The sequence below is a fragment of the Peromyscus leucopus genome, chromosome 17, assembly GCF_004664715.2.
Source record: "Peromyscus leucopus breed LL Stock chromosome 17, UCI_PerLeu_2.1, whole genome shotgun sequence".
NCBI classification, from domain to species: Eukaryota; Metazoa; Chordata; class Mammalia; order Rodentia; family Cricetidae; genus Peromyscus; species Peromyscus leucopus.
In genome coordinates, this window is record NC_051077.1 from 52,692,417 (window position 1) to 52,704,993 (window position 12,577).

The 12,577-nt window shown below is 55.7% G+C and overlaps 1 protein-coding gene across 2 annotated transcripts in view; it reads left to right on the plus strand.

Annotated features, from left to right (window-relative positions):
- Positions 1–5,381: 5,381 nt before the first annotated feature.
- Tpm4 (tropomyosin 4) overlaps positions 5,382–12,577 on the plus strand; it is a 25,421-nt gene continuing 18,225 nt past the window's right edge. The window contains exons 1-2 of one of the 2 annotated variants that reach the window (XM_037211795.1): positions 5,382–5,538; positions 11,881–12,006. In XM_037211795.1, coding sequence (XP_037067690.1) covers positions 5,425–5,538; positions 11,881–12,006 — 240 coding nt within the window. In that variant the 5' untranslated portion in view covers positions 5,382–5,424. Of the gene's footprint in view, positions 5,539–11,880; positions 12,007–12,211; positions 12,429–12,577 lie in introns of those variants that run through there. The other variant, XM_028893497.2, reaches the window with a different exon arrangement.

Below are 12,577 nucleotides of genomic sequence, written 5' to 3' on the forward strand. Positions count from 1 at the left end.
TGGGTCCTCAGCCCTGAAAAAAAAAAAAGAAAACCTTCCTCTTGCTGTAGGTGGGAACTAAGACAGAGACCCACAACTGGACAGTGTGTGGAGAGTGAGACACCTTGGGACAACTCAGGCCTCAGTGGAATGTCTTCATCAAACCCTGCAGAATAGGAGGCAGAAGAGATGGAGGGCACCGAGGAAACAGGTCTTTTAGAGACAACGGGACCCACAGAGACTGTGGCAGCATGCACAGGGCCTGCATGGGTCTCAACCAATGGGGTTCCAGAGCTGAAGGGGGGAAGTGGACATAAACCCCCATTCCTAACCCAGGAACTGTCTCCAATTGACAGCTGCGTGCAAAGGACAAGTTAGTTTCCTCCAGTGCAGCCCCCCTGGGCACACAAACCACGGCAAGGGAAGCCCTGTGCCCAGCCGGATGACCAACACGAAACCAGCTCAGTAGTATTCTTTTTTTTTTTTTTTTTTTTTTTTTTTTTTTTTTTTTTTTTTTTCTTTTTTTGGTTTTTTTCGAGACAGGGTTTCTCTGTGTAGCTTTGCGCCTTTCCTGGAGCTCACTTGGTAGCCCAGGCTGGCCTCGAACTCACAGAGATCCGCCTGCCTCTGCCTCCCGAGTGCTGGGACTAAAGGCGTGCGCCACCAACGCCCGGCAGTAGTATTCTTTTTAGAACTTTTTACTCACATTGCTTTGTTTGGGCATTTTTTGTTTTGTTTTACTGGTCTTTTGCTTGTAAATTATGGTTTTCAATTTTGTGTTTTCATGGGGCTGAGTGTGTGTGTGTGTGTGTGTGTGTGTGTGTGTGTGTGTACAAGCACATGTCTATGTGTTTCTTGTGCTCTTTGTTTTTTTTTTTTTTATTCTGGCTTGTTTGCTTTTTTTGTTTGCCTATTTGTTTGGGTTTTTTTTTTTCTCTCTCCTAAAAAAGAGAGAGAAATAAGGAATGGAGTTGGGTGAGTGGAGAGGTGGAGAGGCTCTGAGAGGAGTTGAGAGAGGGGAAACAGTGATCAGAATATATTGTATGAAAAAATATTTTCAATCAAAATTTTCAAAGAAAGAAATAAAAGCTGTTCTTTAAAAGAAAAAATTCCATCTTTTATTTTGGAAGCAAACATTCCTGCCCCGCCCTCAGGTCCAAGAGGAATATTATTATCTCTACAGAAACCAAACAAACCTGCCCTCTGCTCGCAGGGGGAGGCTATGCCCCATAGGCAAACATCCTTGGAGGTAGCTGGAACCCAGGCTGCCACACCCCTGGAGCCAGATATTTTAGTCACGAGTGGAACTGTCCCCTGATAGCAGCAATGACACCCCTTGGCTGACCACTGTAAATAACCTGAGCTGGCCCTGGACCAGAAGAGGCTAGCCATGGCATTGGCTAGTGGCTCTTTGTGTGGACTCTGGAGTTAAGAGTCTGTGTTCAAATCCCAGCTCTGACACTTGAGTAAGGTACTAGCTGTGAAAAGCACTGGCTGCTCCTGCAGAGAACCTGGGTTCAGTTCCAGCACCTACATCAGGTTCTCTGGTTCTAGAGATCTGATGCCCTCTTCTGGCCTCCAAAGGCACTGCATGCTTGTGGAGCACAAACTCAGACACAGACACATAAAATAAAAATAAGCAAACCTGTTTTTTCTTTTTTAAAGTAAAACACAGTGTCTGTCTCTTGGGAGAATCGTAAAACTGCGTGCAATCCAATTGAAGGCACTTGACAGACAGCCCCAGGCACAATGGGGCCAATCAGTGTTAACCGTAATTATTATTAATTACCCCACCATGCTGCCGAGCCTGTGGCTCTGCCTGTTTCGTAGCTCTCTAAACCACACAGTGCTGCTCATTATCGCAAAGAGGGCATCAGGCCACACCCACACAACTTACGTCAGTCATCCCAACAGTGCTGGAAATCAGAACCTGGGGTTCACACGTTAGGCCCGTGCTCTACCACAGATCCATCTTGCCAGTCCCTCAGCTCTTTCTTAATAAATGGGGGCATCAGGGCTTCCGAACCAGACATTCCTGTTCAAATCCCTCCTTGCGACAGCCGGTCGACTGGCCCCGGGTGAGCAGTTTGCAGATAGAGGGGCATGCCAGATGTGGAAGTTAGGGAGAGCCCGTGAGGTGGCAGCCCTGGGTGCAGAGTGAAGCCCAGAGGCCAGAGCAGATGAAGAGGCTGGCCAACAGCTTTAGTGAGAAAGGGCAGTGCTGGGCCCCTGTTTCACCCTGGGGGGCAGCCAAGGAGGGTGGGGACATTGCTCTGGATGCCACGGGGAAAGGTTGATACAGTTAGCTTGTTGCCTTTCATGAATATGAAGGAGGTGGGACAAGGTGGGTAACTACGGAGTCAAATCACATAAGAGACTCTTTCCCCCACCCCAAAAGTCTCCAGGAATCTGTGGCATGTAGAGACCCAGGGAACCAACTGGCCTGATGGTTCACACCTATGTTATCCCAGCACTCAGGACTGAGGCAGGAAGGATGCATGGAGGCTAGCTTGGGCTACATAGTAATATCCTGTCTCAAAAAAAAAAAAAACTAAACTAAAACACGGGCCAGGCATGGTGGCCCTGGCCTTTAATCTCAAGGCAGATTTCTGCAGAAGCAGGCGGATTTCTGTGAGTTCAGGCCAGCCTGGTCTACATACTGAGTTCCAGTCATCCTGGGCTACATAGTGAACTGGGGGTCTCAAAAACAGAACCAGAAAAGCAGTGGTCACAGAAACACTGGCCAATCAGCACCCTCCTGGCACAGACCACAAGGGTCAGGGATTGGTGGAGAAGGCCTGTATTCTCTGGCGCCCCCAACAGGCTGGCTGTGGTACTGCAACCCCATTGAACCTGGTGGTAACCAATTTCTTTGAAGGTTGGGGTCCTGGTCTCACTGCTCCCGTGTATTGAGATCATCTCCCTTATAAACTATTCACCCTGAGATCTTGTGTGAGGATCTGCTTCTGCAACACCCAAACTGAGACACTTGTTTGCGCTGTTGAAATGGCGGGCCTCACCCCAAAGGGCTGAGTCACTCAAAACAAACCCTCATATGGGGCAGGAGATTGCTCAGTGGGTAAAGGAGCTAGCCACCGACCTGACGCCCTGAGTTGGGGTCTCCAGACCCACATGGTGGAAGGAAGGAGAGGACGGAATCCACAAGCTGACCTTTGAATCCCACAAGTTAACATTTCACACACACACACACACACACACACACACACACACACACACACACACGAGAGAGAGAGAGAGAGAGAGACAGAGACAGAGACAGAGACAGAGAGACAGAGACAGAGACAGAGAGAGACAGAGAGACAGAGAGACAGAGAGACAGAGAGAGAGAGCACTAAACCAGCACAGTAGACAGTAGCCTGGATCATAATTCTGTTCCATGAATGACTCTGAGTCTCACATCCAAGATGTCTTTCCTCAAGTGGAATAAAGGGGACCACACTCTTTTTCAGCTGTGAATGTCATCTGCTAACGGCCCTGCCTCCGGCGCACACAGACTGGACAGTCACGCCGGACCTCCCCTCAGGGGCCAGGAACTCCAAATGTCCCTCCGCCCTTAGCCAGAACTTCCCAAAGGTCCCTGGGGCAGGGACACAGGAAGACAGCAGGTTCATCCCTCAGGCTGCAGGGCAGAGGACAAGAGGACATGTCTGGGGACAGGGAACAGCCCCCTAGTCCTCTCCAGACATCAGACTTCACCCCAGAGCTCCCTGAGCAAGGGACAGGTCCAGACACCAGCGCCTGCCCTGTGAGAGGCCAGGCCGTACCCAGGAGAACGGGTTCTGTGGGTTGGAGCCTCTTCCTGGGCCGCTGCTGTCAGACCTGGAATTAGCCACAGCACCCGCGGTGGGCAGGCGCCAGGGGCAGTGGGGACGGAGCCGGGTGACCTCGGATGACTCAGCTTTAGGTGGTTGATTCAGCGGCATGGGGCGGGGGACTAAAGACCTCATCCCTGCTCAGCACCAGAGTCCGCTGAGTCATTGACAAGGCGGGAGGCCAGGAGTGAGCTCCCCTGGGCCTCAGTTTCCTATCTGTGAATTGGGGAGGGGGTAGGCTATGTTGCCCACAGGTGGAACCCCTGCCTAGAATCCCCCAGTGAGGTCATGAGTGGGCAGAGAAACACTTACTGAGCTTGGGGTGAGACTGAGTTTCACACACAGTACTGCAAAAATATGATGGGGTATCAAAAATATGATAGCACAGTGCTGTGGTAAAGGCCTGTGACCCCTGTATTCTCCTAGACTGAGATGGGAGATTCGTAAGTTCCAAGCTAGCCTGGGCTGCATTGGAAGATCCTGTCTCAAACAAAGGGAAAGTGTCTACCTGTTAGGCTGGCGACAGGCTTGACTCGGGAGCCTTTGTGACCTGCCCCGGAGTTTTTTTCATTGACACTCTGAAGATACATTTAATCCGGTCTGCTTCTGTCACAAATGGAAACTGAGTCTGCATGGTGAGAACACAGATCAAATTAGGGAAGGGGTAGAGAAAGGACTCAGGGGAAGGTCTAGGTGAGGCCTAGATCCCAGACCAAGAAGGTCTTGCTGCTGGGCTGAAAGTCTAGGGTCTGGCTTTCCAGGGGCATTGGCAGGGGTGGGGGGTGCGGGAGTCTACGGGCATTTGCTGTTTTTGTGGGTCCTAGGGAGCTAAGGCAGGTTCTGAACAAGGAAGACAGCGTATGGGGTCTAAAAACCCCGGGCCTGCCTACAGCTGCAAGTTTGCAGGAGATAACCCCCCGGCAGCTGATGGGCCAGGCTTCTCAGTTTGGTGAGCTGCGTGTGAGAGAAACCACAGAAGAGACAGGGATGTAAGAGAGACAGACAGAAAGATGGAAAAGAGACAGAGAGTTATAGAATAAGGGAGATAGGGGGAGAGATGACGGGAGCAGAAGAGAGGAGAGACCGTGCCGGGTGTGAGCAGGGGACCTAAGGAAGACGCCTGGCCCTGAGACCCACAGGCAGCACTCGACGGGACAGGGATGCAGGCAAGCATCTCTCCACAGCTGAGGCAAAGACTCCGGGCCCACTCACAGACCGTCATTCTTCCCTGGAGCCAGGGAAACTGAGGTATAACCCTGCCCCAGGCCTGCCCACAGGAATCTCAGGAGACCCGCCTGTTGCCCGCAGTCTCACGTGGGTGCCATACCTGCGTCGCCAGGTTATAGATGGAACCGGATCTGGCCTTTTTTTTTTTTTTTTTTCTCTAAGAAAAGCCTAGACCCAAATAAGGCAAGGTCTTCGGGCAGGTGAGCTGGCCAAGTCCTCGGGAGTGCGAGCCTGCGAGCGAGCGAGTGGCGGCTGGCCCGGCAGGCAGCAGACTTGGGCCTCCTCCAAGACTCGCCCGCAGGGGGGCGGGCACGCAAGGCCTATAAGGCCTGGTCCTCCACCCTGGGCTGCTCACCCAGTCCCGTGCCCACACCCCGCAGAAGCCATGGAGGCCATCAAGAAGAAGATGCAGATGCTGAAGCTGGACAAGGAGAACGCCATCGACCGCGCCGAACAGGCCGAGGCGGACAAGAAGACAGCTGAGGACAAGTGCAAGCAGGTAAGAGCCTTGGGGCCACGCTGGGCTGCTTCCGGGCTGCCGAGCATCCTCTCTGCGCTGACTCCTTCTGCTGTCTCAGGCTGGGCCTGAGGGTGAGCATCCCAGGAACTCTGGGGCCTGGGCACTGCCCGGGGGGGCGGGGTGGGGGGTGCGGCGCGGCTAATGCCCTGTATTAGAATAGGCAAGGGCACCAGCTGGGGAGATGGCTCAGTGGTTAAGGGGCCTGCCTCCAAGACAGACGACCTGCCTTCAGTCCCTGGGGTCCACACGCTGGGAGAAGAGAAACACCTCCAGCCAGCTGCCCGCTGACCCCCCACGCTTGCACCACCACACTGGGGTGTGTGGTTTGCTAACAAAGAAAAACCGAGGGGAGCCCTGTTCTTCCCAGGAGGCTGTGGACAGCAGCCGGGTCCACACAGCAGAAGCTTGGGCAGTGGCACTTGCTAGGCTGTGGTCTCCAGAGCCCCTGGGTGCCAGAGCAGAGCGACACTGGCCCGTAGCATGCTCAGAGGGAGTCAGAGAAAGTGAGAAGGAAGCGGACCTGGCCGTCAGGGTGTGAGTCAGGGCGGCTGTGTGTGGAGGCTCCTCTCCCTGTGCCTACCTCCAGCATGCGTGTGTGCTCACATCTGTGTGGTGTGTGAACATCGTACAGGATCCGGGGTGAGGAAGATAAGACGTCTGTCTGTCGTCTGTCTGTCTGCATGCTTCCGTCACAGCCGCAGGATGGTCATATCTTGTTGGGGCTGTAGTGTCTGGACTTGCATCCATGAGGTGTTACCAGGATGGCCATTGTCCTGTGTGCCTGCCTGTGTGTCTGGGTTAAGTGTGTCAGTGTGTCCCCATCTGTGACAGCATCCTACACAGAGTGGCTGTGTGTGGAGAGAGGTGACCTGTGACCTGCTACAGAGAGGCCAGGAGGAGTCTGGGTTCCGGGAAGAGGAGCCTTGAGTACTCTGGGAGCGGATGCCCAGGAGGCCTTGGCGTGGGGATTCCCCGGAGAGCTGGCGTGAGGGTGGGGGCGGGGGCAGTGGACACTGAGCAGGCTCAGCACTCACGGTCTCTGCAGTGACCCGGGCAGAGCAAATCCACTTGTTTCAATGTTGTGTCCAGAGCCCCAGTGGGAGGGAGGGAAGCAACCCTGTTCCTCACTCCGGCACCGTCCCACTCTGCCCTCAGTGCGTACCCCACCACAGGAGCATCTGCAGCCTCAGATAAGCCCAGGGGTCCCCCAGGATGGTGACACCAAACTCGAATCCCTGCGCAGGCCAGGGATTTAGTTGGTTTAGACAGAAGACTTGTCACTGTGTGCCCGGGGACAAGCACCTCCAGTTCTCTGTGCCTTCGTGACCTCCCCGTAAGGTGGGGAAGTCACAGAGCCACCTCCCCAGCTCACACGGAGGCCCATGGGTGACTGTGCAGGTGAAACCCTTGGCCCAGTGCCTGGCTGGGCGTAAGCACTCAATAATCGTGGGGTTATATCCTGCCCCGCCTGACTTCCCCTTTGGGCCTCCCCACCCCCCACTGTCCCAGGACTGCCTGGAGAGCCTGTGTGGCACATCTGTGTAGGCTGACTCCACCCCTCCTCCTTCCCCGGCGTCCCTCCCTGGCAAACACAGGAGCCCTGTCCTAGTCTAGACAGACTGCCTGCCCGTATCTGTGTGGTGAGTGAACATTGTGCTTCGCCCAGCCCTCCAAGCCCTCGGCATGAAGCGCTTGGATTGGGAAAGAGAAAAGTGAGTCTGTGGCTCCACGTCTCACTAACTGTGGCTGGCTGGTCTGGCGAATCTCCCAAGGGAACCTAGGGCTCCAAAGAGAAGAGTGTCATAGTCCCCGGCCAGCTGTGACCAAAATAGTGACAATCTGTCCTGCTTCTCGCTGGATTTGTCTCTCTGTGTGTATGTGTGTGGGGGGGGGGGGTGTACATACGTCTGCCCCAGATGGCAGAGGAAGACGCCTGTGTGTGAGGTGGCACCCTCTGCCCTATCCCCTTCAGGCAGGGTCTCTCACTGGCCCTGGAGCTAGCCCGGCAGATGGTGAGAGCCAATGCTCCTCCATATGAGGCGGGGGTGGGGGGGTGTTATATGGGTGTTGGGGATTTGAACTCAGATCATCATGTGCTGTAAGTGTTCTTACCCACTGAGCCATCTCCCTAGCCCAGATTTTTCTTTTTCCTTCTATATTTTCTAAGTCTTTTTCTCAAGCAACCTGCTAGGGGTGACTTGGGTTCGAATCCAGGTCTCCCTCATTTTATTTGTCTGTTTTGTGTTTGGGGGGGGCACACACGTGAAGCTCTGAGGACAACTTTTAGGACTTGGTTCTTTTCTTCCACCTGGTCCTGGGGTGGAACTCAGGTTCTCAGGCTTGGCTTAGGCACCTTTATTCACTGCGTCATCTCCCTGGTATGGTTTTTTGACACGTGATCCAACTAGGTAGCACAGAGTGGCCTGAAACCCACAGTGATCCTCCTGCCTGAACCTCCCAAGTGCTGGGATGAGAGGTGTCCACCACTGCACCTGGCTGCAGGCCACCGTCTCTGAGCCCTTAGTGAAATCTTGGGGTGCTGGGTCAGAAGGTGGAGTCCTGCCTGGTGATAGAGGCTGCGGGGTGGGTATGGATACCAACATGGACTCCCCTTCCCAAGAAGGCCTAACACTGTGGGAGGACAGAGGGAGCCAGTCAGGACCCATCTGAACCAACCCCTGCCCCTGTGCCCCCAGAGACCTGCAGCCAGATCCGGTTCCTGGCTGTGCCTGCCCAGTGTGGATGTAGGATGGAAAACTGGCCCTGCTGTTTCCTGCCCACTCCCAGCTCAGGGCAGCAACATCCGTTCCTGCTGCCCTTTGACCCCACATCCTGCCTCCACCTCACTAAACTGTGTGTCCTATGACCACTTTACTGGAAGGGAAACTGAGGCCCAAAGCACAGTGGCTGGCCAGGGAAGGCTGCACACCCACACACTTCGTGCATGAAGTTTGGACAAAAGGAAAACGACCCAGTTCCTGTCGGATCTGTTTATTTTTCATACCCTCCTCCTACCGCTGGCTTTGGAGTGTGTCACCGATCTAGCCAATGAACTCCTGGCGGCTGGGGAGATGGCAGAGTGGGTAGTGCTCGCCACACAGCATGAGGACCTGAGTTTGGATCCCAGATCCCACGTAAAAGCCCAGCACAGCAGGGCACGCCTGTAACCCCAGCACTGGGGACCCGGGGCTCCCTGCCCTGCGAGGCTAACTGAACGAGTGGACTCCAGTTCCAGTGAGAGACTCCACCTCAAAAAACATAGAGTGGAGGGCGACAGAAGCAGATGCCTGATGTAACCTGTCTTTCACATAGGCAAGCACACAAGCACACACCTCCACACACCTCCACACACATCCGTACACACACATCCATACACACACATCCGTACACACACATCCGTACACACACATCCCAAAGATCACCTCCTGCTGTGCTCTGCTGCTGGGGCCCGTGGTGACTTCAGCTGCAAACCTGGCCCTCAGTGACATCCCCAGCCTCGGGATGCCAGAGGGAGGAGGCTGAGGGCAGCAGGGATAGGTGGGCTGACAGCGGAAGGTGTCCACAGCAGAGCCTTGCAGTCACACCAGCACTGACTGACGTCCAGGTTCTGCTTGTGTGAACCTGGAGTCCCTTCCCCTTTCGGGGACTCAGTTTGCTGTAACACGAGGCTTCCGTGAGCCTGTAAGTCTGTCTACGTTGTTTCCGACAGTCTATCTACTGTCTCCCAAAACATCAGGAACTCAGTCGGGCACCCAGTCAGGTGAGGGCACGCATGCCTGTCATCCCAGCACTCTGGAGGTGAAGGCAGAAGGGGCAGGAATTCAAGCTCATCCCTGGCTGCTGGAGGATACTCTGGGCTACACGAGACCCTGCCTCAAAAAACCAAACGGGCTGGAGCAGCGGGTATGTGGTGAACAGCACTGGCCGCTCTTACAGAGGACCTGAATTCAGTTGCCAGCACCTGGGCCAGACAGCTCACAACTGCAGGCACCCGCCCTCATGTGAACACGCACAACCTCTCTCTCTCTCTCTCTCTCTCTCTCTCTCTCTCTCTCTCTCTTCATACAAAAACCCCCTAAAACTCTCTCTATAGCCTCAGAGTCCAGTGGGGTCAAATCTGTTCCACACTGAGAGTACTCATGTTTGGCATACAGTAGTTGCTCAATAAATACTCCACTCCACAGGTCCAGAAGGAAGACAGGGGGGTGAGGGCCAGCCCTGCTCTGGGCGGCGTCTTTAAGGAAAATGACTCACTCTCTTAGTCAAAGACAGCTTCCTGCCCTAGAGTGTTCAGAGTCCACCAGACCAAGTTTTCCATTCTGCAGATGGGGAAATTAAGGCCAGAAAAGTCTGGGGCTGGGAGCCTGACTTCAGGCTTTCTGCGCAGAGGTCAAGTGCTAGGGAAGATGGGATGGCCCAGTCAAATCCATCACAGTGGCAGACTGGGACTGTGTCGGGGTGGCCTTGGGATGTCACACAAGCCAGCTGGGCCTGCCCTCTGCTGTGCTTCATCCGGGACTCGTGGGTGACTTCAGCTGAGCCCCTATGTCAGGCCTGCCTCCCGCCCCCCAGGGTGGGCTTTCTTCCTACCCACTGAGGAGTGCCTCGGGACCTCCCAGGTGGCCCCTCTTCCATCTCCCTGCCTCTGGGAGAGAAGAGAACAGAGCGTTAACCCCAGGGTCAGGACGCAAGGCAGCAGATCTCTGAGAGCTCAGAGCCAGCCTGACCCACACAGTGAGACCCTGTCTCCAAAGATAAAAATTAAAACGAGTGGACAGCAGCCAGGCACGGGGGTGCACGTCTTTAATCCCAGCACTCAGGAGGCAGCATCTTTGTGAATTCAAGGCCAGCCTGGTCTACAAAGTGAGTCCCAGTACAGCCAGGGCTACAGAGTGAAATCCTGTCTTGAAAAACCAAAAAAGGGAAGAAAAAAAAAAGTAGACAGCATTTAATGTTCTCCTGGCTGCTTTGCGGGCTCTCTTTCTGTCTCTGTCTCTGTCTGTCTCTGTCTCTGTCTGTCTCTCTCTCTCACATACACACACACACACACAAACACACACACACACACACACACACACACACACACACGGCCCCAGCTGGTTATCATCTTAGTTAACTTACTGTCCACAGTGATCAGCTTTCCTGTGAGAATTCAGTCCCCAAGAAGTTTACCTTGAGAACTGGGTTCCAGTCCTGCACTGGCAACCCAGGGAAAGGCACCACCCTCTGTGATCCCCGCTGAGGGAGTCAGAACAGTGAATGCTGGCTGCTTGGGGCCACAGACAGCATTGGGGTGACGACACAGTTGGCCACACCAGTCGATCCACTGGAGTAGACACAGGAGTGGCCCTGGCAGCTGGGAGATGTCATGGAGGCTGGGTGGGTGGCTTTCTGAGCCGACTCTGAAGAGCTGGGTGACTGTGAGAGAGAACGGGAAGTCCGGGACAGACCCTCAGGACTAACAGGACTAGGGTCTGGAGAAAGTTAAGGGGCGTGTTAATTAAAACAGTCACAGCAAATGTGGAAAAATCGGAGGAGAGAGAACTTGAGTTTGTAAGGGAATCGGTCTCTGAGGGGTGTGACCAGCAGAGCCTTCAAAGCCAGGCACCGGAACAGGTTCAGGGCTCTCCAGAGCATTGGGGAGCCACAGAAGGTTCTCGGCCGGGAGACGGGCCTGCACATGACCAGAAACTTGGTCTCTCTGACTGTAAAGTTCGGTGAGAGACCCAGAGGCTCCACGATCCCCTGTAGGCCGAATTCTGAAAATGGGGATGTAAAATCGGATTTGTAGTGAGGCCCTTCCTCAAGGGCGTGGGGACGCTGGTGAGTCTAAGAATTCAGTAGTGCACACTCTGCAATGTGTGTCTGATTTATTTTTATTTTATGTGTATGGATGTTCTGCCTGCATGCAATGGTGTCATGGAGGCCAGAGGAGGGTGTTGGATCTCCTGGAACAGGAGCTGGGAATCAAACCTGTGCCCTCCGAAAGAGACCTATCTCTATCTACTTTTTACTTTCTACATTAACGTGGGGGGCGCGTGTGTGAGGTCGGCTAGGGGCAGTGGGTTCTGTGGATGGACTCCTGGTGGTGTCAGGCTTGGCGGCAAGCTCCTTTGCCCGCTGAGCCAATCCACCAGCTCATAAAGGCTTTATGTTTCTTGGCAGGGCCTCAAACTCCGCATCCCCCTGCCTCAGCCTCCCAAACGCTGGGCGACAGGCGTGCACCACCACGTCCGTACTTTACAGATAAGGAAACTGAGGCCCAGAGACCTGGGACCCGCACCCTTAGGCTGGCTGACTCGTTCTCCTCTGTGTCCCCAGGTCGAAGAGGAGCTGACGCACCTCCAGAAGAAACTGAAGGGCACGGAGGACGAGCTGGACAGGCACTCGGAGGACCTGAAGGACGCGCAGGAGAAGCTAGAGCTGGCGGAGAAGAAAGCCTCCGATGTAAGCGCGGCTGCGGGCGCCCGCTCGGGCAAGGCGGGGCGGGCGGCGCGGGAGGACGAGGAGCCCTGCTCAGGCCAGCGGCGGCCAGCGGTGCCGACGTCAGCTCCCCACCCCCCCCCCCGCCCGCGCCCGCCCGGTGCTGACGTCGCGGGCCGGCCGGGGTGACCTCATTGCCCGACGGCAGCGGCCGGGGGGCGGGGAGAGGCGGGGGCGGCCCCGGCGTGGCCAAGGCTCGCGGGCCCGGGCGCGGCCGCCCAGCTGTCGCCGGAGCCCAGCGGAGCGAGCGCGCCATGGCCGGCCTCAACTCGCTGGAGGCGGTGAAGCGCAAGATCCAGGCCCTGCAGCAGCAGGCGGACGACGCGGAGGACCGCGCGCAGGGCCTGCAGCGCGAGCTGGACGGCGAGCGCGAGCGGCGCGAGAAAGTGAGCGACCCGGGCCCGCGCCGTCCCGAGCCCCGCGCGACCCCCAGCTTTCGTCCCGGGCTGCAGCCCCCGCGCGCTCCCGGGCCCGCGCCGCGCTCCCGCGCGCCCTCCTTTCTTCCCGGCTCCGTGCGCTTCCAGCTCTCCCTCCC